Consider the following 24,194-nt stretch of genomic DNA (forward strand, 5'->3'; position numbering starts at 1 on the left):
TAACTAGACAGTGGCACTTCATTTTCATGCTAACACTTGAATGTACTGTAAAAAATGTACAAAAAGAATTATTGTAATAGGTTAATACAAACAAATCAATACAAAAAGCTAGGGTCCAAGATCATAATTTTTGCGAAAAAACAATTTATACTTTCAATCTCCTTCAGTTTTTACACATTATTCACTAAGTATGCCTTAAGCAATTTCTGACTTCCTCCGCGCGGTTTGAAGCGGAATTTCTGGATCTCCCCAAAGGTTGTAGATTGGCTTCGGCAGGGACAGGCGGTCGGACACACTTGGACCCCAGCCATCTTTATCAATTATGATATTGTGATGAATGCACGCAGCCTTAATTTGTTGGTCTGCACTTTCCGGGGATGTTTCAATACACCCACTTAAAATCCGCAATTTGGCATATAAAATGCCAAAGGCGCATTCAATTGTCTTTCTGGCACTGGACAGCCGGGTGTTGTACACATCCTCAGCTTCGCCAACTGTGTTTTGTGAGAACGGCTTCATCAAATATTCCCGCAAAGGATACGCCTCATCCGCAATAAAAACATGAGGCACTTTAACATCACTTCGGGGCATATATTTTTCTCATGGAACGTTTAGTTCCTTCCGTTCCAACAACTTGCCCAAATTCGATGCTTTGAAAGTGCCCCCATCACTTTCCTTGCCAAAACCACCTACATCAACAAATAGAAATTTGTAGTGGTCATCTGCCACTCCTTGCAGAACGATCGAAAATGTTTTTTGTATTTCAAGTACATGGACCCAGAAAGCGCTGGACATTTTATTTTGCAGTGTTTCCCATCGATGGCACCAATGCAGTTTGGAAACTTCCAAATTTCTTCAAACCTCTTGGCCACAGTTTCAAAATCTGAAATTGTCAGAATTGGCATATGCTTTGGTTGAAAGGTGTCCCATAGCAGTTTGAATACATTCCTCACAATTTTTCCCACTGTATTATCCCCCATCCGCAATGAAAACCCATGAGTCTTATAGCTGCTTCCAGTCGCCAAGTACCTGCAATAGAACAACACAACACAGTATATTAATATCAACACAATCAAAACGTAATACACCAGTTATTATAAATATCCTGTTGTCGATAGACTAATCAATAAACTAGAGATATATTTTGGTAATATATGTATACATTAACAGGGTGTCAATTATGTTGTAACGTGCCATCTGGATCAGCTGATTGTGAGTGGCTTATCCACTGGGGCCTGACTCAATTGCCTTGACCAGCCGTTGACCCATTCCACCGCCCCAGGACTACTGAGGCCACAGTAGTCCTACTATGACAACGATTCCCCCCCCCCTTTTCTTATGTAAGAGAGCGAACTGAGTACGTGCAGGAAAATAGGTCCGCCGGCCAGCCGTGAGTGCTGGGTAGGAGCTCCACCTAGGCCAGAGGCGAGTATATAGGGAACAGCTGTTCCCTGCGTGTAGGTAGGCGTGCGGGACTTCGACACCGGCGATGAACTAAGCAGGTTGGGAACTGTGAGGTCCAACCACGCTTCCGCCGGTAATCGCACTGCAGGAAGTTCACCCGTATAGGCAGCATGCCGATCTCAATTACGGTAAGCGAACATCCCTCGCCTCCCTCTATCTACTGAATTTCACATTCCCGGGTTGAGCACTGGACTGATACGGGTTTCTCTAATTTGATTCCAGGGTTTTTGTTTCTGGGGTTTATGTTTAAATCCCTGATTTCCCGGATTTTGCATAAGAGGCACATGAATCCTCTCCTGTGCCTGTTGGACGAGCATGCCTATGCTCACCAAAGTCACGCTCCGCTGAAGTGTTCTGTTGGGACCAGACTGCGTTCAGCAGACGAACGCCAAAGAAAGCGGTACTGCCATTCAGTGGTTTAAATGTGCGAGGCATGCGTATGTGTTACTCTAAGTTTCCAAGATTTACTTATGAGTTCTTCTAATGTGTGGTGACTTTCAGATAGAACGTTCATATGTTCATCAAAGTTATGCTCAATTGGAGCATACTGTGGAGATTTGCAAGCGTTCATTTGCTTGAACGTTACCAAGGCTATGTTGGCACAGTTGTCTATTGTTTTACGTGTGTGTGTAGATCACATAGGTGACCTTATTTGTTAAGTATAATTACACGGAAAAAAAAGATTTGATTAAAATTATCGAACTGGTGTGATAGGGAGTATTTTTGTTAAATATACTTAAACTTTGATGCAAATTATTAAGCACTTGATTTATTTTACCAAACGCTAGCGTGAACTCTTGATATATTTCATCAAACATTTTGGTATTGCATAATTTGGTTAATTGTACGGAAGAGTTTCGTAAAAATAACCGAATTCATTCAATACGATTCTGAGTTTGATAACTTTTATCGAAGTTATGATTAATTTTACGAAGGTGATTGCTTGTTTGGTAAAAATTATCAAACTCTACATTGCTATGCAAATTTGGTTTGATAGAATTTACCAAGTGTTTCGTAATCTATCGAACGGTCTATCGTTCCTCTTATGCTTATACCAATACACATTTGCAGTTGAAACATTCTTAAACAGGCCTTACATAATAGATAAGTTGGTAGAAATGATTTTGTTTTCATTATTTGTGATGGCGATAACGTTTTAATTTTGTTTACGTTCATTTTTCTGTTTTTCTCCTGCTTTAAATTGCAATACTACCCGTTAGCTGGTGCATCAAAGACATAGATTGAATCGCATATTATCATAGATATTAAAGCTGTAAGGAGGTTTGTGTATTTCGACAGACTAAAACTTTGATTTAAGGTATTCCTGAGGTATAATCATTCGCGATCATGTTTAATAACATGTGATAAAAGCCGTGATACTAGACCCAATCCATGCGAAGGATATCACCCAGCACGTTAAAGTCATCTCTATATCGATTTAATAAGCCTGCAAATAAAGTTTTCTTTCGCATCTGCACTAGATATTCATATGGAGTAACTACGTAATGCAATTGTGTGCATCAAGTATTCCTCTTAAGCATACAAAGGGAAACTGTAGTCACACCTTATTCACATTTCAAAACAAAGGTTAAATACTTACAATAATAATTATATTATAGCGTTTAAGTTAACGATTTTCATGACAACCGATTTAGACTAGTTGTTAGAGTCCGTTGCTACAACGCGGAGGGCCCACGTTCAATGTTTCATGCAGGCTTGTTATTTTTCCACTTTCTTTTGTATTTTTTTTGCTGAAACTTACGCCAAACTCCTAATTTTATTATTTTCAATCATATTAGTGTTTTCTGGGTTGAAAATCTTTCACATGTGCACGCTACGTCGATTTTATTACCCTTTCGATTTTGATAGTTTTTATCGAACTACTGTAGCCATTTCGGTAACAATTACCAAATCAGTTTGATAGAATTTATCAAACTGGTTTTTTAATAATTACTGAATTTTTCAATGTGCCATATGAACCCAAAAGTTTGATAAATTTCATCAGAATTCGGTAGTTCTAACTAAACTTTTTCTTCCGTGTAGAGAGTACGAATTATTTGTACGCCAAGTTTTGCTACGCTGTTCATGATTTATATGTTACGTAACTATTCTTTTGCTGAATATTTGTTAATTATTACTTTCATTGATTCATTTATTTTGATCTTCAGTTGTTCAATAATTGTAATAAACTTGTCGTATATTGTATGTATGCAATAAACTTAGGTGAATTTTGTTCCAGCTGTCGAGCCTAAAGTATTCTCTGCCTAACAATGTTAAAATATTAATGTATGTAAGCTTAGCGGAGGCGGTAATACGATACGGCTTAACAATTTGGGGCTGCACGAATCTAACCTGGTTAAATAAAGTTATTAGCCTTCAAAATAAAATTGTTGCGCTGTTGATGGTCAAGGAAAAAAATGTGAGAGATGTTTACAAAAAACAAAATGTATTACCTTTACAAGAACTTTATAAATATGTGCTCATATGTGACCACTATTTTGTAAGCAAATACACAAAGAATCGCCAGGTAACTTCTGTGTTCCAACTACGAAAAAAATATGCTGTACGTACCAAGGTATTTCAACCTCCATGGTAGAAGGTTATTGGCGCATGCAGTCCCTAGGCTATTGAACACATTGCCCATATCAATGTTGGAGCTTAAAAGCATGAATGTTCTAAAAAAATCTCTAAAAAATTGGTTGTTAGAGTAATATTATTAAGAAAATATATATTTGTCCGCAAAGTGTACGGCATAATAAGAAATTAAACAAAGGCACCTGCTGACAAGCCGTTTGGCTTAGCAGGACCTAAACGGTATTATGTATGTATTGATTATTGATCCTCTTTGGTATATACTTTTCTTTTGTTTCATTATCTTTTTTTTATTATTATTTTATATTATATTATGTTTGTATATTCATTATAAGGAATTTCATTTTGTTTTTATTTATTCTGATTATGATAGCATAATGTATCTCATGTAATGTAATAATAAATCTCATGTATTTGAGCTTATTTTTCTTCTCACGCAACCCGGCTACTTCGGTGCGAGTTCATGGGACGACAATCGCGAGGTTGTCTGGCGCCCTATAAAAATTCCCCGTGAATGAGCACCCACGCCCTGAGTCTGCCGTGCAGCCGTGGCAATGGTAGGTAATCCCGAAGGGATTACGTCTTGGCAATGTACCGGAACACCTCAAGAACTCCGAAATCATTGCTGATGTGGTAATAAAACTTACTAGATACGAATATTATTTAATATATTTTTCTTCATGATAAATCCTATGTCGGCTTACGATGAGGCAGCAGAAGATTTATTTATTTAAGTAAATCATTTAATAATTTCGGTTACTGTGTATTCCTAATGGAAGAATAGCTTACAGGTCTTTCTTAAGTGTACAAGTTATAGCCTATACACAATTCTTCAATTTACCATAATTTTCATTTTATCTTTCAAATATTGATATGAAGCTAATCTGGAAAAACCTACGAGATGAATTCCGAAAGCAAAATAACAGAACTCATAGATCCGGAGATGCAGCTCCAGATTCAACATCATCGTGGAAATGTTTTGATTCTATGCTTTTCCTCAGGGACCAATTCGTTCCGAGGAAATCAAAAGGGAACCTGAATGATCTGTCGAACGACACTAACTTTGACGAAGGGAAACTGAACCAAGATTACGTTGAGGAGCAGGTGGATAGCCTTTCCGTGATGGATAACGAAGAAGTGGATCGTGACCTTACACAAATTGACATTCCGGGCACACCTAACCTAAGTGGAAGCAACAATTCTTCGCATACACCTACACTTACATCAACTAAGAGAACCACGGAGGAGTACACCATAACAGGATACAAAAAACGAGTAACAAATCAGGCAAAAAGTGGCCAAGAATTAGTAAGCATCGAGAAAGAAAAACTGAAATTGAACAAAGTGGATTAAGTTAACATGAATGACAAGGATGTGGGTTTTTTTAACTCTCTACTACCACATGTTAAAACGTTGGACCCGAGGACAAAAATGATGTTCACGGTGAAAGTTCAAGAATTATCATTTGGCATGGCTTATTCACCGGAACAGGAACCATCTGGATTTTTATGCGCTCTTCACCATCAGGATACAGTTACCATCTTTTGAAAATCCCTAACCTTTGCCATGTACTCGCCATTAATAGAAATTAGGCGTCTACCCATGTCCAAATCCTAACTATATGACACATTGTTGTTAAAAAAAAGTGTATGACTCTGTTGCCACAATATTGCCATAATAAAATGGAAATGATTTGATGAAACACAGAATGAATGAAGGTCTGGGATATAGGTATGAGCATATATTTTAACGTGTGGGACTCAATCTAACAACTATCACAGTCGTACGCTTTCTCCACTAGGCCATCACTACTGCTTGCAGCGGAGGCTTTATAAAACGTAAAATAGAAACCAATTGTGAAAAACGGGGCAAGTAAGAAGAAAATGCACACAAAGGGGCAGAACTGCAACTGGTTTTCCTTGGGTCATGGTGAGGATGATTAATTACATATTTAGCCTGTTTCATTTTTTAATATTAAGTAATGGTTGTGTCTATTTTTAGTGGGTTTTATTTGTTGTGGTTAATTCCATCCATGGTGGAGTGTGGGAAGGACATGCATTTGTGTGTGAAAGTCCTCATAATTTCAATGGAAAGGTAAATATCATAACGTGGTTAATTTTAAATTAAATGAGGGTGTGAAAGAAATTGAATGTGAAACTCAAAAGCGATATTTCACCTAAGACATTCGTAATCTTAACTCTTTTATAATTCTGATTTAAGATGTTCTTCAAATGGCAGTTTTTCATGGTTGAGAAAAGGAGTTTGTATAGTTGGTAGTTGGGTAAGGATGAAGCTCTTCCTCCCCTTCCCATTTTTCAGTTGAAGTCCTCTAATCCATGTTTTACTTGTTTAATGTTTGAGGCATTTTCAGGATGTGTTTAGTGATGCATATAGGCAAATTAATTGAACCATTTAAATTATGGCTATTTGACCTTAAATCCTGGATTTATATTCTAAGCTTATAAAATGGTTTCCTATTAAATAGTTTTATTAACCAAGTGGGCTCGGCCAAACCATGAAAACCAATATCTCACATTTTGTATTTGTTTTGTGCAAATGAAATGTCATGCAGTCTGCGGCAGATCTAGGACAGGGACAAGGGGGTGGGGAGGGTAAGCTACGATCAGTAGTGTCGGCCTGAACAAAATGACCATAACATCTAGTGTGACTTGGATACCCGAGGGGGGGGACACCCTGATCTGCCTCTGCATGCAATTCTTTTTCTCTATCTCTTCCTATTTTTTTCGCATTCATCCAAATTTAAGACAAATGAAATTCCTAGGCAAAAGAAATAATTAAACAACTATGATTATCCACGAAAGGAACTAAGGTGATGGTGATGATAATATATGCACTTGTAGCAGTAAAGTCAGGCCATTGATTCATAGAGAAGGATGTATTATACAAGTTTACATATAACCATTATAAATAATATCAAAAATTATGTGAATCAACACTTTTTTGTTGCCACGTAACAACCCCATGGCCGTTTAAGTATTCTTTAAAATTTCTCCGTGCTTGAAGAGCGTCCTCTGTCGCTCGATTTCCACCCTGCTGAGGCAGTCTTTCCAGCCTACCCTCAGCAGGCTGATCACTCCCATTCAAATTTGCCTCATTGTTTGAACTTTCTGTTAAAAGGAAATTGTGCAGGATACAAGAGGCAACTGTAGTAAGTTCTACCTTTTCCACAGATAAATGAATTGGTGTAATGACTGCTCTGCATTTTCCCCACCTCCCGTCGACTTCCGTTCGTCGCTCGCTGTTGCTGACTCGCAATCCCACGGTAGGAGTGAACGCTCACCTCAAGGGGTGGGGGTGGGAAGGTTCTGATGTTGGGTCAGCATACACGAGGCGGACGACGGTTGCGCGGATGGGACGCGCGTGGAGGAGGCGTCAGTCGGTTTGTAGAGTGGAATAAAGCATGTCGTAGAATGTACTACTGTCTCCTTAATTCATCATCCCGTTCCCTTGATGCGTCACCGACGAACTCCCAATAGTCAATCGATTTACACTGGTGTCAGAAGTGGGATGATATCGATTGATCGGAGAGCACCAATATCGCGGGTGGTGAATTAAAAGTTACAACATGGCGGGTCGCGTGACTGTGGGAGGCCGAAAGGTAGAGCTGCAGCAGGTGATCGACGAGTTAAGCGAAAGGCTGGGACTCCTTTCGGAGGAAAACGCGAAGTTAAAGAAAAGACTGTACGAGGATGACGGTACGTTGTCTTTATCTCCAAGACGAAGTTTCGCGCTTCTCTCCACGGTTGACGCTTTCTCGGGGCGACCTGGGGAATGCGTGGAAGTCTTTTTCGACCGCCTCGAGCAGGTGGCTGATCTCAGTGCGTGGACGGAGGAGGAGACGCTCAAGGCGGCGAAGACTCGGCTGACGGGAGACGCAGCGGAGTTTTGCCGGGCGAAGGAGGAGTGCCGCGATGCAGACACGTTTGCTGCCTTGAAGGTGCACCTGGTGGGGAGGTACAAATTGAAACGTACCGCTGGTTTCTACCGGTGGTAGTAGTAGTAGTAGTGTTTCTTTTATAGGGTGCGTCGGCGGCTAAGGCCATTGTGCACCACTCACTGACTGGAATTGATAAAGGGGATTAAGCCCGTTCTGAAATTAACGTGTCAATAATTTACTAGAGGTATCATTTATATTTTATCTGAGAGGAGAAGAGAGGGCCAGCCCATATGGAGAAAAAGATATACATGTTCTGTTGTGAATTGCTGTCGAGAGAGGGCAGAGACGTACTCTCGCACGGGTAAGCTGACCTTGGGTCCTCTCCCTCCCCTCTTTCCCCTCCAAAAACTGTTTGACGGGGGACAGTCGACACCGTCGACACCTCGGTCCGACGGGAGACGAAATCAGATCGGGCTGTGTGGGAGAGAGCTGTTGGGACAAAAGAAACGTGGATAGGAGGGATCTTTTTATCGCCTGGCGAGCTGCGCCTTCCACGAATCCTTCCCTCTTCTCTCTGCTTGGCTCTTTCCGTTACTACTGAAAACAATTTTACGACATGCAGCTGTGAATAACTGTTGAAACAGTCTCATACAGTTCAAAGAATGCGGTCCGAAGGCAAGAGAGAAAAATTTTCAGGGCACCGGGACCCCCGATTTGATGGTTATAAGTGAAAAATGAAGCACCCTTCATTATTGAAAACTCAAAATTATGTAATCTAACCTTAAATTACTCATCGCTTCCGCAAAAATATTATCCATCAGTCCGAAAAAAACAGATTCTTAAATTCTGAATGCTCCACCATTCCGGGTCATATTCCTTTAGAAAATTTTGTTCTATATTGATAAACTAAACGAATAAGCTACCAGTGAGAAAACTTCAGGGAAGTATCCACTCGACCTCCAGGGATTTTGATGAAATTTTGAGAGGAGATATGCACAAATATCGAATGGACGTTCAGAGGATTTCAATAAAAGACAAGGTCTCAGGCGTTATTTTATGGAATTGCTTCATGTTAAATGAAATAAAACATAGTTATTTTATTTCATTTAACAAAGGATTTTATATTCAGCAATGTGAGACTCAATGAGTCCTTTGACGAAGTTCTGCAGCCTTCCGCAATACGGTACTGGCACAAAGGCAAATTTGAAAGATAATAACGTCTATAGTATTTTGTCGGAAGAGATAAGCCACTTTGTGAAACTTATTGGGTTCCATTAAATGAGGCAATTAAATATTATCCGCTGATAAGTTGACGCAAAAGTGGTGACAAATTTATGAAAGTAGGAATCTTTCGTGCGAAAGATTCACAGAGAAAAAATCATTTGCCTTGACCGGGATTTGATTCGCGAATGATTTTTTCTGTGGATCTTTCGCACGATTGTGCACTGCGGGTGACTCCCGTAAAAGTTATCACCGCGGCTAGTCCCGGTATACTTTCAACTTGGAATCTTTCGTTCGGAGTTTCTTATTTCAGGAATGAAGAGCATGTAAAACGTAAAAGTTGGCGCACAACAACATGCGAAAAGAATCACACAAAATAGTTCACTATCTCAATCCGTTTGATTAACTCAAACATTCTCCTGCGAACAGATGTTTTTTATATACGCTGAAAATAGGGTATTTTCGGACAAATTCTAAAGTAAACGATCACACACACACTACTACAAAATGTTTTTCCTCTGTTGGAAGTTTTTTTTAACGTCTGAAAACATTTTACTAGTTTTCAAAAAAGTCCCTAACAATGGAGGAAATTGAGGGCTTTACTTCGGGAAAATTATTTACAGATTACATGTCAGTGAAAGTATCTCCGGAGGGGCTCGTCAACAGGTCGTTTGCAGCTAGAACATTGAACTTTATGTTGCACACTGGGAACAAATACTGTACTAACATTGAATATCAATATTGTATTGAATAATTTGTTATCTAAGGCAAACAATTAGTTTTGGTTCGTTAAATTCTTTGCAAAAAGTCAATAAATATCTAAAGTACATAAAATCAAATATTTCGTAGCCTTCAATGAATGGATAACTCAAAATACTTACGTGATAGCGGTTTAAGGTTTTGGACGTTGGATTAAGTCCACAAAGTTTTATTTGTGATCAGGGAAGCTTAAACAGAAAAGCTATAAAAGGCATGGTCGTCTCGTTTGAAAAACCTTATTTCGAGGTGAAAAAATAGAAAAATTTATTGCATATTTGATATGCCTCATCTTGTCAAATCTTTAAGAAATAACTTACTTACTAGTGACTTTATAGCGGATGGAAAAATAATTTCATTCGAAAATATCCGCAGTGTCCATAAGAGCGACACTTCGAGCTCAACCACAAGAGCGATGTGGAAATTAACGCCGGCTCATTTGTGGCCAAATGCCTTTCAGAAGATGTCAGTGAAGCTGGCAACTCAAATATTCAGTTTGTCCGTCGCCGCCGCAATCCGTGCGAGTTGCTCCACAGGAGAGCTGATACTATCATCGGCTACCTCTACTGCGGACTTCATTGAGATGATAAACAACATTTTTGATTTGTTCAACTATAAGTTTAATGTCCGCCTTTGTGATAGCAATATTAAAACCAAGGAGCTGCTGCATGAAGGGCATCGGATAATGAGTGGGATAACGAAAGTAGACGGAAATCGACCGCCGTGTTTCGACGGCTTTCTTTTGTCGATTAAGTCAATTATGGCACTTTTAGAATCTAGAGAAGAGGGAAATGCGACAGCAAAACTAAACCAAGACGCCTAAGAAAACTTTTTCTCCGTGATGAGGCAGAAGGGGGATTTAATCGCAATCCCACAGTAAAGGGATTCAGAACGAGCTACAGGCAAGTTTCAGTGCTGAAAGAAGTTTGCTGAAACCTCCTAGATCTTCAGGCTACGACGCGGATGATAGCTGCATACTGGACAGACAGAATGAGGAATGGATTAGATCCATGGAGCCATGCTCTTCAACTTTGCCTACCGATATGGAAGAAGGTGAAGAAGACACTTCAACAAACTCCTCCGAGGAGCATGTTGACGTCAACTCTGATATCGGAACGGATGTGATCACCGTCCAGGATTGCTCCGACGTATACGTCTCAGGGTACTTGGTAAGAAGACTGATAGAAAGATTTTCCTGTCCCAAGTGCAAGGAAATATTTGTAGGCAAGGAGGACATGAGCGATAAGTCTCAACTCCTGGTTTTATATAAGACCTTTCCTGGCCTGAAGAATACATCTTCTGGTCTTCATTACCCATCCAGTGACTTTTTTTGTTTTTACTAAAGCTGCCTTGAAACTTTTCAAAAGAATTTTCAAAAACTTTCACATAAACAAAATGTAAGAAAAACTTTAATTTCTCAGTTGAAAAGAAATCTGAAAGAGAAACTAAAGGGCCACACCAACACGAGCATTCCACTTGAATGCAAATGCATCTATTCAATGTATTTGACCTGCTTTTTACATGCCCGACGATATCACTGCAGCAGAACTTACCGCTACAATTTCTACCTTAAAGAATAAATCTGCGCCAGGCCCTGATGGTATTTCCAATAGGCTTCTAAAAAACCTGCCTAAACCACTTATTCCCATCCTCGCCCGTTTTTATAATTTCCTCTTATCAATTTCATACTTTCCAACATCTTGGAAACGTGCTAAAATCATCATGCTCCTAAAACCCAAAACTCTCCCGACCCAACCGCCTTTCTACCGGCCCATCAGTCTATTAGACGCCCTTGGGAAACTGTTTGAAGCTGTTATTCACCATAGAATGAAGATTTTTCTACGTGAAGAGAAAATGATCTTCCCCGAGCAGACTGGTTTCCGGGCGAAAACATCTACAGTCCATCAAATTCTTCGACTAACTGAAGCCATCGCCTCAGAATTCAATAGGAAGTTCACTTCTCACGCTGTATTTCTTGATCTTGAAGCAGCGTTCGACAGGGTATGGACCCTGGGCTTAATACATAAACTATCCCAACTCCCGATTCCACTCTACCTCCTTAACCCTTTAAGGTCCATAAGAAATGTAGCCATAATTTTAAAACAAAAATTGCGTTTTTAGGCTAATATTGGTGCGTAGATTCCAAAAATATCAATTTCAAAGTGATATCTCTAATAGTTTATGAGATATCGTCTGGGACATATATGTCCCTATGGACGGTAAGGGTAAAATTCGTTCAAAATGAAAAAATCATGTGTGTTGATTAGGAAATGGTTTATTTTCATAATTTTGGCGAGTGAATTATGTTATCCTGTATTTTAAATAAAGTCTTATTCTAAATCTTAACATTTTATACTTATTGCAACATAAATTTCGTCCAAAAATTATTAAAAATAATAAATAAACAAAAAGAAAAACAGAATAAATGAGAATTCAGAAGCTTTTCAGGGCATCAATCAACATCCAACATATTAAAATTTCCATTATATTGTTCTTATTCATGAGATTAAGAAAATTGTTTTATACATATTTTTGTTGATAGATAAACATGTCAAAAATACAAAAAAACATAATGCATCATTTTTGCGACTGTGTCCCCCTACACACAGTGGTAACTGATAAAACAATTTCTATCTGTTGTATAACACAAATAAACATGGCATATTCCACACATATTTGCTGTTCGATTTTCAATTTTATTTTTTGCGCATTCTGCGCACCTTTTCCGGCTTGGCATTTTCACCAATTTATGTTCAGGCTGTGGTGCAGGCATACTGTTCCTACTACTACGGACAGGGCCAGCCGGGACACCTCTCTTTCTATTAGAATAGTTTCCTATGAGGAACCTCGCAATGATTTGTCTGTATTGAAGAGGCGAAATTGCCTTATAATCAGGATTTGCGCCCTCATTAAGTTGCGTGTATAAACAATGTGCGTTATTCACTGCAATGTCCAATAGATCGAAAAAATTTCTCAAGTAGAACTTAATTTTTGCTTTCCTGTCAATTTCATACGTAATTTTTTTTTGATCCATTAGATCGACCCCACCCATGAACTTGTTATATGCTATTATTATCTCCGGACAAGGAATTTGTATCTTTTCTGCAATTTTTTGTTGTCTCCTGGAGACAGTGCTCGACTTATTTGAATTAATGAAATTTGACAACATTATTGCGTGTCTGTTGTCCATCTGTTGTCCATCCATTTCACGCAAGTGACACCATTTGCTGATAGCATGTGGCTTTCTCCACGTTTTAATTCTTTATCTGGCTTGAGGTTTTTTGGCATATGTTTTCTGTCACTTCGAGCCGTGCCACATAGGTATATATTTTTTTCTAGTAATCTCAACTGAAGCAATGGTGAGTTGAAGAAATTGTCAATATATATTTCGCAGCACAAGTACTCAAGGGATTTACTCAGCAACGTTACAACTCCCTCTCCAAGACCATACTCTGGGTCAGTTTTTTTTCCTGTATACAAGTCAAATTGATACAAATAGCCAGAATTTGAATCACATCTGCACCACATCTTAAAACCCCACTTTATAGGTTTACTTTTAATATACTGCTTCATGATGTTGTGACCTTTGAAGCGTATCATATGCTCATCTATAGACTGCTGTTTAGATGGTTTCCGCGCGTTCTGGAAGCATTGATTGAAATGTTTAATCAGAGGCCGAACTTTGAAAGCTCGATCATAATTGGGGTGATTTCTAGGAAGCATATCCTCATTATTTGCTAAATGCAAAGCATTCCTAATGACTTCAAAACGCCTCCTGGACATTATATTGGCAATGTACGGCACTTGCATGTCAGGATCAGAGGACCAGTAGTCCCTAAAACTCGGAACCACATGATACCCCATCACGAAATTCATCCCCAAAAACGCGCTAATCTCTTCGGCAGTGGTATGAAAAGATACCCCCTTTTGTTTCATATAAAGTTCACTTTGTTGAACGATCAGAGAAACCAGTTCGTCAAAACCGCAAGCTTTCCTAAATACATCATAAGCACTGGGTTCTAAACTCAAGTCTACATCTAGGTTTACCGCTCCATATTCATAATCAATTTTTTTCTTTTGGAAATGTGATTTACGGGGCTTCCAGGTGAATTTAATGTCTTTGCTTGGGATTATTTTTGAATGGCGTTTGCTTCGTTTTGCTTCAGGTGGGTCGTCAGGTGTTGGCAAAGTTGAAATGATAGCAGGTGGGACAGAAGTCGATATCAATTTTGATTTCACAGATGAGAATGGTTGCGGCGTAGAAGAGGGACCAGCAAGTGATAATTCTGGAATTGGGCGTTCGATGATTATTTCAACGCCCACGTTATCAGAATCTTCACCAAGGAAGCCTAAATCTTCTTCGTCAAGCGGAAGATTGTCTTCATCATCGCTCTCATCAGCAAGCAGAATATGCTCGATGGCATTGTCAGATACGGCGAATAAGCGATCAATTATCGGCATTCTATTCAGTTGGCTAACCACTGCAACGAAGCAGTCCACAAGCGTACTAGCACCGCAATTATTGTAAAATGTATGAACTACATTCGCAAAAGGGGATAAATACTTAAAGTATATTTACTCACCTTGTTACTCTCAGTATCAGGCCACAGCAACACGAAGAGAATCACTCAACCAGCAGATGCTGTTGCGTCGTAGGAAGGTATTCTATGCACAGAACTGCATCAAAACACAGCAGGGGCAGACTAAAAGTCGAGAACCTTGACCGTCCCACTAGAGTGGGAGGAGAACTATTGACACAGAAGAAAGGGGGGATTCGGCACCAGCAAAGCGGTATGGTGTACCTTTTCTTCAGAGGAACCCCAAGCCCCTGTTACAATGTACTTTTTTACCCTCCCTCTATTTCTCGCTCCTTATACCAGGCCTAATGCGTTATTTGGTCGAATGTGTCTCTCCCAAACTACGTCATAGCGCTTACAAAGTAAGAAAAAACACGAGATTCACTGTATGCCTTCTAGAAGGCGAACACAGCCACAACCTCGAGGGTCTTTACCCCCGTTGGAATGGCGCAGAAGTTCTGCACCACGGAGGATAGTTGGGGTCAGCGCCGGCAAGTCAGAATAGCATACATCTATTTTTCTAAGGGGCAACGTCTAGACTTTTATTAATAGTAATACTATCTACGCCATGAAATAAAACATGGAAATATATATATATATATATATATATATATATATATATATAATACAAGGCATTTCCCTTCTGCCAGCGAATATGATGCCGAGAGGAGTTTATAATAATACAGCGACAGTCGAAATACTTGAAAACAATACTTCTTATTTGAGACACAGCAAACAAGTTTCCATATCCAGAACAGTAAAAAATCAAAAATTAAAACCCTTCTCCATATGTGGAGCATTGTGTTCAACCTCAGTTACCGTTCAGGGGGTGCTAACATCGTTATCCATTCAGTTACTATATACTAGTTTTCATGAAAGAATACCAAGTCTCGCTCCCTTATAATCCATAGGGGCTCCCTTATGGTCCATAGGGACATATATGTCCCATTGCATAAAAACACTAATTTTGTCAAAACTAAAGCAAAAATGCGAAGTTTTTGGCTATAGTTCCACAGACCAGATACATATAAAGGATAAACCGAAAGTCCTTTTCCAATTCATCTCATCATTAATTTTTTATAAAATATCAAATTTCCGTTTCGTAAACAGCATTTCAAGTGAAAGTTTATAACAATGTGAAAAGTGCAATATCTAAAGGATCTCAAAAAAATAATATAAAACCTGAAGCCAAGATCCTATTCTTCAATAATTCCAATCCATACAATAATAGACCGTATCAATTGGATTTGAGAGAATTTCAAAAATTTGGGACATATATGTCCCTTGGACGTTAAGGGGTTAAGCTCATTCAATCCTTTACATCTGATCGTTCTTTTTACGTTCAGATTGATTCCGCTGCATCAACTTTTCACCCCATCACCTCCGGCGTCCCTCAGGGCGCAATTCTCTCTCCTACGTTATTTAACCTTTTTGTAAATGACACTCCTACCTCACCCAACACCAACCTCTTCATGTATGCCGACGATACGACTATCCTCGCCCAGGGCTCCGATCCCGAAAAAACAGCTGACTGGCTACAAGCGCATTTAGATTCGTATGAAGCATGGGCCGATGATTAGAAGCTTTCCGTCAACGCAGAGAAATGCTCTCAAATCGCATTCTCAAGGAGACCCAAGGCCGGCGTCGGACCCCGCATATTCTACGGAAACAAAAGAATACCGAGAAACGACTCCGCGCGATATCTAGGAGCGGAAATGGACAGAAAGCTGACGTGGTCGAAGCATATTCACCAAACCGTGCAAGAAAGTGTAAGGTTGATATTCGTGTCGAATGTGTGAGAACATGGCAACCGGCCAACGTTTGTATTGCATTTGTGTTAGTCAGTTTTAGTTAATAAATTTTTATAAAAGTTATCTCTGGTGTCCGACTTATCAATTTTTAAGAAATCATTGGAACATATGGGTAGTGACCGAGTGAAATATGATGCATGGGATGTACTACAGAGCATAAATCATTACAGGAGGCTCCACTAGGTAGCTGTATACAATATTAACTCATTCTCTCTTCTCCACTCATGAACAAATTAATATTTTAAATACCAGTGACATTTTATAGAGTACCCCCACCCAATAATTTCTGGAACCCCCAGAAATTCCTCCGAACTTATCCGCAGAACTTCTCCCGCTAAGGACTTCTCGCAGTAAGGTTTTTCGCGCAAAGGGCCTTCGACTCAAAGGCTCGGAGACTAAGGCCCGTTTCATAAAAGTCCCCTCAAAGTTGAGCTTGAGGATGGCCTCGCTTGAAGCCGGCCTAGCTCGACGAGGAGATCCCTCAACCGCATCATATCATAAAAGTCTCCTCCAGCTCGGCTCGGTGGCTACGGATACACCCGCCAATATCAACAATAGAAACAGAAATGGCAAAGTCAGAGCGCATGGCCAGGAAGGAGCAGGAAATTTTGTGCAATTTGGTGGTCAAGTACAAGGACGTAATTGAGTGTAAGCGTTCGGATGCAGTCCGTTTTAAGCAAGGCAAGATGTTGGCAGAAAATAACTGAAGATTTTAATAATCATGGATGTGTAAGCCAGGTAAGTCGACATCATATAGGATGATCTAATAATCGAATAGTTTTTGCTATATAACGCTTTCTACGAGATCGGTTCTGGAAAAGATCTGTAAATCAGTTCAACTGTGCTTATCTTATGATGTATTTCGGTTTTATTTTATTCGTGTAACTTATAAATTGTTATTACTCAGCCGTTAGATCCTTCACGAAATGTTTCTTTGTTTTCCATTTAATTGGCGAAACTGTAGACAATTGAGGAAGGCATCGGATAATATAAATATGAGGAGGAAAAGGGTGCTAGCAGAGGAAGCATGTCGGATGGGTACAGGTGGAGGACCTTGCCCATCCACGTCGAAAGACGGCACCATTCCAGAGTTGGAAGTGGCAATTCCATCGAACGATCACTATCTGTTGTCAGTTGGGGATAGTGATCGATTAATGGAAGCACCCAGCGGCCCTGAGGATTTTGTTATCATTGATGGAGACCTCGGAGGAGAAGGTAAGGTCAATGGGTCGTTTAAATTTATTAATAAATAATCTTGATTACTTAAGGTGCGTTGTCACTGGTGCGGCTGGAACGATAATCGTTGAACTACAGTCGTTGGACGATAATCGTAGAGCGCCTGCTGTGCATTGTCTTCAATGGCGCCGTTGTCACTGACGCGACTGTCGCCAGAGTCGCTGACTGCAGTCGTACGGGTCTGCTGCTGGAGCAGTCATAATCGCAGTCGTTGGCCGATTTTCGAGGGGTGCACATGCGAGTTTGATTGAGTGCGTAAGTGTGTTTGTGCAATGTCATCCAAAACAGCTCTAAAATTAAATTTTACACCTGAGGAAGACGAGAAACTAGTAGAGGCGATTTCTCCTCACCCTTTGATTTATGACCTGAGAAATCCCCAGTATAAGGACCAAAGGGCTAAAGACAATGTTTGGGTGGTTATATCTGAAGAAGTTGGAAGATCAGGTAAGTGTATTTCACATAATTAACTAATATAACAAACTAATAACCCCCACAGTTTGATTATGCTCTTTTTTATACTTTAGAATACTTTCTTTCAGAAAATATCATATTTTTTGCCTTACAAAATTTAAAAAAGCAATAAAAAATAACTGTAGTTGATGATACTCGTTTTCTATATCTGGAGGTCTCCAAACTTAATTATTCCTATCGGGAAGCAAATAGGGGCGATTTTTTTACCAATTTTTGGATGATATTTTATACCTATACCTATACCTTTTATACCTTTTTTACCTATAGGTTAAGTAGTTTCTTAGACAAGAGTACCTAAAGAGGAATTTAACAATTCGGAGGTAGGCCTTAGTGGCTCGCAGCGGTATGCCAAGTGATCACTCAATTTACAAGAAATAACTGTGATAGTAAAGAAACAAAAATACATCAAAACCTTTTTATTAAGACATAAAAATGAACATTTAAATGTTTGTTTCGTTAATAAACCAATAGCGTAAACTCTCAAGACATGTTGGTTTAGGATCTGTCTGTTTTGTGTACACTTGATTCTTGCCAACTTACTTTCCCCTCTTCCACAAAGTATGAGGCAAAAGTGCTCCTCACGGTGAAACCCTTAACGTTTGCATAACCACCAGTAGCTCTTAGGGGGATCAAATTTTCTGTCGGTAGGGCCTCGGTTGGGTCAAGTTCGTAGTTCGCTCTTGCACTACGAGAGAGATAGCCTTCCCTCATCATGTTGTGCAAACAACAACTGACAACTATGACATTGTCAACAGTTTCTGGGAGTAGATTGATTGGAGTATAAAAAACTCGAAATACCTGGCTCAAAATGCCAAAGGCGTTTTCAGAGGTTCTGCGAGCCGGTACCGGCACAACCGGTAATTGAACGTGCCTTAGCGTGCCGATCACGTCAATTGACGGAATGATGAGACAACTCCAAAACTGCTTTTCACGTCAATTGACGGAATGCTCATTTCAACACCATTTAAATTAGTAATTCCGTCACTAGACGTGATCCGTGTGTCTCTGTTCATTCCTTGGTGTAGTTAGTTCCATTTGAAGCCGATAGATGGCATAAGCATGCAGAAATATTATGCTTTCTAGCCACCTGCTCGTCTGTTGTCATTTCGACATTCACAGCATGCAAATGGATTCACGCCAGTTGAAGGACTGTGATATTCAAGCCTTATTAGAAGGTGATAATAGTGATGAAGATATTATTTGTGACAATTCTGATGATGATCCTGACTATGTTCTGCAGGAATTTCAAAATAATGAAGGTTAGTAGAGCAATTTGCCGTCATAAATTCCTAACCTATATACGTGAAACATATATGTTTGGTCAGTTGGATTTGTTTACATTTTTTTATGTTTGTGTCCATACGTTTTTTGTCACTATTTTCCTCATTTACCGATACATTTACTCATTTTTGGTTCAGATTCGGAATCAGAAAATGAGGACATGGACCAAACAGTAATCACCAACAACATACCGGCAAATCTTGCTGGTGCTTCTAAAAGCAGAAACAGACTCCAGCAACCTGATCCTAGAGCATTATGGAATGAGGTGGATGCTATACCGACTTTGGATGTTTTCAATGATATAAGTGGAGTGACAGATGATTTCCAACTAGATGTAAATAGTTCTGTGCTGGACCTTTTTTCGTATTTTGTTGACAATGAACTTATTGATATGTTCAAACAACAGACTAATTTATATGCACGTCAAAAGTTGAGAAAAATGAGAAGTTCTGAGTCTTTGACAGTCAAATCTAGAATGAATGAGTGGAAAACTGTTACTCTAGTAGAGATAAAAAATTTTTTAGCTATAATATTCCACCAAAGTATCAGCCAGAGACCTCAACTAATCGATCACTGGAGTAAAGACCCTACTGTTGCAAGTAACTATTGCCCAAATGTCATGAGCAGGAACCGATTCCTACTCATTCTTTCCAACTTTCACTTGAATGATAATTATTTGTTCAAGAAGAGAGGGGAGCCAGGTCATGATCCTCTCCATAAAGTTCGACCTCTGATTGATAATATTCAGCGTCGTTTTCAGCAGGCCTATCTGCCTGGAGAAAAAATAACTATAGATGAGGGTATGTGCGCATTTAGAGGTAGGCTGCAATTCAAGCAATACATGCCTCAAAAGCCCAATAAATATGGGATAAAATTGTATATGCTTTCGGAAGCCGACTCTGGTTACGTCTGGAATTTTAGTGTATTTTGTGGCCAGAGCAATGTTGTAATCAATATTGTTACTAATTTATTAGGCAGCTTATCTGGAGCTGGCCGTACCTTGTACACTGACAGATTCTATACAAGTCCTGAACTAGCAAGAGAACTTGAAAAAATTGGCACAGCTCTTGTAGGTACAGTAATGAAGAATAGGAGGGGTTTGCCAAGAGAATGGAAAAATCTAATTCTTCAAAAAGGGGAACAAATTTTTCGTAGGTCTGAAAATCTTCTAGCCATATGCTGGAAAGACAAACGCCCAGTGTACATGCTGAGTACAAGGCACACTGCTCAAATGATAACATATCAAACAAAAAGGGGCACTGAAAAAACAAAGCCTGCTTGTGTTCTAGATTATAACCAAAATAAGGCTGGTGTTGACCTAACAGACCAGTTGATGTCATATGGGGTATTTGACCACAAAACTGTGAAGTGGGGGAAGAAACTCACTTTTCATTGTCTTCTCATGAGTGTAGTGAATGCATGTATTCTGCATAATAAGGTAAAGGGAAAGAAGATGTCAGTAACTCAGTTCATGAAACTTCTTTGTACTGAGCTGCCAATTTGTGAGGGGGATTCTCCACGACAGGGTTCTTGCGGAGGCCAGCTCGGTAGGCTTTCTACTGGGAATCACTTCCTAGAAAAAAATTCCAATCCCTCCAGGAAAGACAAGAATACAGAAAATGTGCAAAGTTTGCTCTGCTAGAGGTAAAAAAGAAAGTGGAAAAGCGAAAAGAAAAGACACTTCTTACTGGTGTTCAGAGTGCAAACTAGCTCTGTGTGTGGAGCCATGCTTCAAAATTTTTCACTCTAAAAAATTTTTTTCTGCTCCACTTTGAGTAGTTTCAAATGTACTTTTTGGGAAAATGATATTTTAATTGTGTTTTTTATTGTTGTATAAAGCTTTTTTTCAATGCTGAACCTTAAAAATAAATCATATGAGCATACTAGTATTTGGTCAAATTTTTGGAAAACTCAAAAACAGTTCTTTTTCCAACAACAACATAAAAAATATATTGAAAAGTAAAAGCTAAAAAATGCAATATTTTTGAAAGAAGAAATCAAGAGCTTTCAAATGAGGTAAGTAACATTATCATGAGTTGAGTGCTTACTTTGTAATAGATTTTTGAAAAATAGCAAAAACGGCCGGCACACAGGGAATGACCTGCAGTTTTTGGGCCGGCATGCTAAGTGTTAATATTGTTTGCAAGAGCATCTTCTTTTTGGTAAGGTTTCATCATATTAGGATGTAGCTTGAATGCGTCATCTCCTATCAACACATGTGGCAGCAAAAGTTGACTGTTTGGAAGCCTTCGTGGAGGTGGAAGTAGAGTGCCATTGAAAAACGCTTTCCCCAAGGTAGATTTTTCAAAAATCCCGCTATCTCCCTCTTTCCCGTAGGAGCCGACATCAATAAACAAACTTGTAGTTAGCATCAACAACTGCAAGCAATACTATAGAAAAGAACCCTTTGTAATTGTAGTACAAAGAGGAAGACTTCATAGGACACCTGATTCGTACGTGTTTTCCGTCGATGGTTCCGATGCAGTTTGGGAAATTCCATTTGACATAATATTCGTTAGACTTCTCTTCCAGTCCTTCTTTAGAAATGTTTGGTAAAAACAGTGGCACTAGCTTCTCCTTCAAAACAGCCAGAGTTTGTTTTATAATACGGCTTATTTCACTAACTGAAATCCTGTACTGAAATCTTAAAGTGATATGACTCTCCAGTAGCCAAGAATCGGGAAAAAACAAGAAGTAACGTTAAATTTCTTAGTAATTTTGTAATTACAACTATTTTGTAACTATGACATACTATCTAAATTATGCATCTAAAAGGAAACTTGCATAAAAATATTTGTCTTTTTCAGTTGCTGACTGCAAGAAACGTTGGAGAAATATTAAAGATACACATGACAGGAAGATGCGAGAAAACAACAAAACTGGTTCTGAGGCCCCACCATGTAAAAAAGGGAAGAAGTGGCAGTTACAAGAACAACTTGCTTTCCTCCATTCTGCGGATGTTAAACGAAAGTAAGTTAAATAATATACTAAGGGTTAACGTTGATGGTATATCAATATTTGTATTGAGAATATGTTTTATTCTGGTTAGTAGTGTACCTTCCACGCGCACAGATACTTTGGGCCAACTGTAAACTGTAAAGGCCTAGCAGTTTATGTTTTCATTATTAAATCTTTTATTACGAGCAACAGGTTACCTAGTATTTTTTATTTGTTTTCAGAAGCTTCTGCAACATCACCGAGGACAACGAAGGGAGTGCTTATGACGAAAATGATGACTCAGTTCCTTTCGATGTATCTGAAATTGAGCAAGAAATGCAAACAGATGCAGCAGCTCGATCCTCGCCTCAGCCTGTGCCTCCGAAACAAGTGTCCACCAAAGAAGTCTTGTCTAAGAACGAAACTACTCTGCCAAAGAAAACTACTTTCCGCGATAAAGTTTGTTTTGCAATCGAAAAACGCTCCAAAGAGAGAGATACAATGATCAAGAATCTGCTTGAGAAGGATGAAGAAACAGACGATATAACTTTATTTTTTAAAAGCATTGCAAAAACTGTTCAAAAGATGCCCCCTAGCTTGCAACAGCGAGCTAAGTTGGAAACATTAACTTTAATTTCAAATATAGAATCCGATATGTGGGCGTCACGTCAGGGAACATCTGCAAATAACCAAATGTTTATGATCTCTTCGCCTTCGTCTTCTGATGCCAGTTTAATGTCATCAACGTCCCAATATGGCCAAACTCAGCAGTGTGGTGGGCAAACTTTATCTACCCAGCAGTATGATCAGAGTACAACAATTATGGATCCATACAATATGCCCAGTGGAAAATCTCCAATGTTCACTAACTTCATGAGTTAGTTTATTGAGACTTAATTTGATTTAAAGAGACTAAGTGTATTTGATAATTATTTTATCGGAGTTTATATCTCACATCAGGTTTATTTTTCTTAAAATTACTTTTACTTATCATTTTGAACACCAGAACAGAACTTATGCGTCTGCTTGTTTATTCTTGTGTTAATAAAATTGTGTTATTTTCAAAATGAGCAATCTCAGTTAATGAATTTACTTTCCCTTGTTCAACCTTCCCTCCTTTGCTGGTCCCATACATTATGAAATATTCTTGAATTTCAGGTGTATTAGGTAATCTTTGCAATTAAATAATCCAACATGATGCGGCTGGGTTTTTATATGCAAAGATGTATTTAAACCTAACCGAAGCATAAAACCTTTATACTCTCACTCCTTAAACAAAAGCTCTACTTGAACCTTTTCCTATTACAATATATGGGTTTTTATAATCATTCTAAAAAATCATTGCTTTACAAAAATTAAATAAGAATAAAAAATATATCCTACCTTAACGTAAGAGCTAACTTCTCATCTCCTGTGATTGGATATGGAATGTAGTTTGAAGACAACTTCTTAAGGTCCTCATTGATTAAACTAGACACAAACTGAAACTGAACTTTGGAAAGTCTAAAGAACTCAGAAAACATTCTCTCATCAGCTTGCAAATGATTGTTTATTAATATTTTGAAGTAACCTTCTTCCGTTCTCTTTGTGAATATATTATGTGTGTTAAGTCGTGGTACACTTAACATTTCTAAAATATCTTCATCTTCTAAATCTTCAACTAACAAATAACTCAGTAGCCGTTTCTTTAAACTCATCATTCAGTACTTCACTTAGCAACAGTCAAACCTCAACTGAACTAATGTTTATTAATCGCATCAGTGACAATGACCACTGCAACGATCATCGCTCGGCGATGATCGTCCACCGATAATCGTTCAACGACTATCGCTCTGGCCGCACCAGTGACAACGCACCTTTAATAGTTTTATCAAACAAAATTCTGTCAACTGTACTCCTCAAAGTTTATCAAGACAATTAGATTGCACTAATGAGTGGAAGTAATGTTCA

The 24,194-nt window shown here is 38.9% G+C and overlaps 2 protein-coding genes across 2 annotated transcripts; both read left to right on the top strand.

Annotated features, from left to right (window-relative positions):
* The first annotated feature begins 18,923 nt into the window (after positions 1 to 18,923).
* LOC124166417 (piggyBac transposable element-derived protein 4-like) lies at positions 18,924 to 20,949 on the top strand. The gene is made up of 2 exons (XM_046543949.1): positions 18,924 to 19,285; positions 19,445 to 20,949. The coding sequence occupies exons 1-2, from the start codon at positions 19,099 to 19,101 to the stop codon at positions 20,947 to 20,949; spliced, it is 1,692 nt and encodes a 563-aa protein (XP_046399905.1). The 5' UTR covers positions 18,924 to 19,098.
* A 1,210-nt stretch (positions 20,950 to 22,159) lies between these two features.
* LOC124167356 lies at positions 22,160 to 23,199 on the top strand. Its single transcript, XM_046545363.1, has 2 exons — positions 22,160 to 22,277; positions 22,487 to 23,199. Exons 1-2 carry the CDS (start codon positions 22,168 to 22,170, stop codon positions 23,124 to 23,126), a joined length of 750 nt encoding a protein of 249 aa, XP_046401319.1. The 5' UTR covers positions 22,160 to 22,167; the 3' UTR covers positions 23,127 to 23,199.
* Positions 23,200 to 24,194: the final 995 nt, after the last annotated feature.

Source organism: Ischnura elegans, chromosome 10 (assembly GCF_921293095.1).
Source record: "Ischnura elegans chromosome 10, ioIscEleg1.1, whole genome shotgun sequence".
Lineage (NCBI taxonomy): Eukaryota > Metazoa > Arthropoda > Insecta > Odonata > Coenagrionidae > Ischnura > Ischnura elegans.

What these genes read in the sequence shown, in the direction of transcription:
- LOC124166417 (XM_046543949.1), top strand. Translation starts at nt 19,099, where the DNA reads ATGCTTTCTAGCCACCTGCTCGTCTGTTGTCATTTCGACATTCACAGC. An exon ending in GGAATTTCAAAATAATGAAG is followed by an intron (nt 19,286 to 19,444) that starts GTTAGTAGAGCA and finishes TTTTTGGTTCAG; the next exon opens with ATTCGGAATCAGAAAATGAG.
- LOC124167356 (XM_046545363.1), top strand. Translation starts at nt 22,168, where the DNA reads ATGCGAGAAAACAACAAAACTGGTTCTGAGGCCCCACCATGTAAAAAA. An exon ending in TCTGCGGATGTTAAACGAAA is followed by an intron (nt 22,278 to 22,486) that starts GTAAGTTAAATA and finishes ATTTGTTTTCAG; the next exon opens with AAGCTTCTGCAACATCACCG.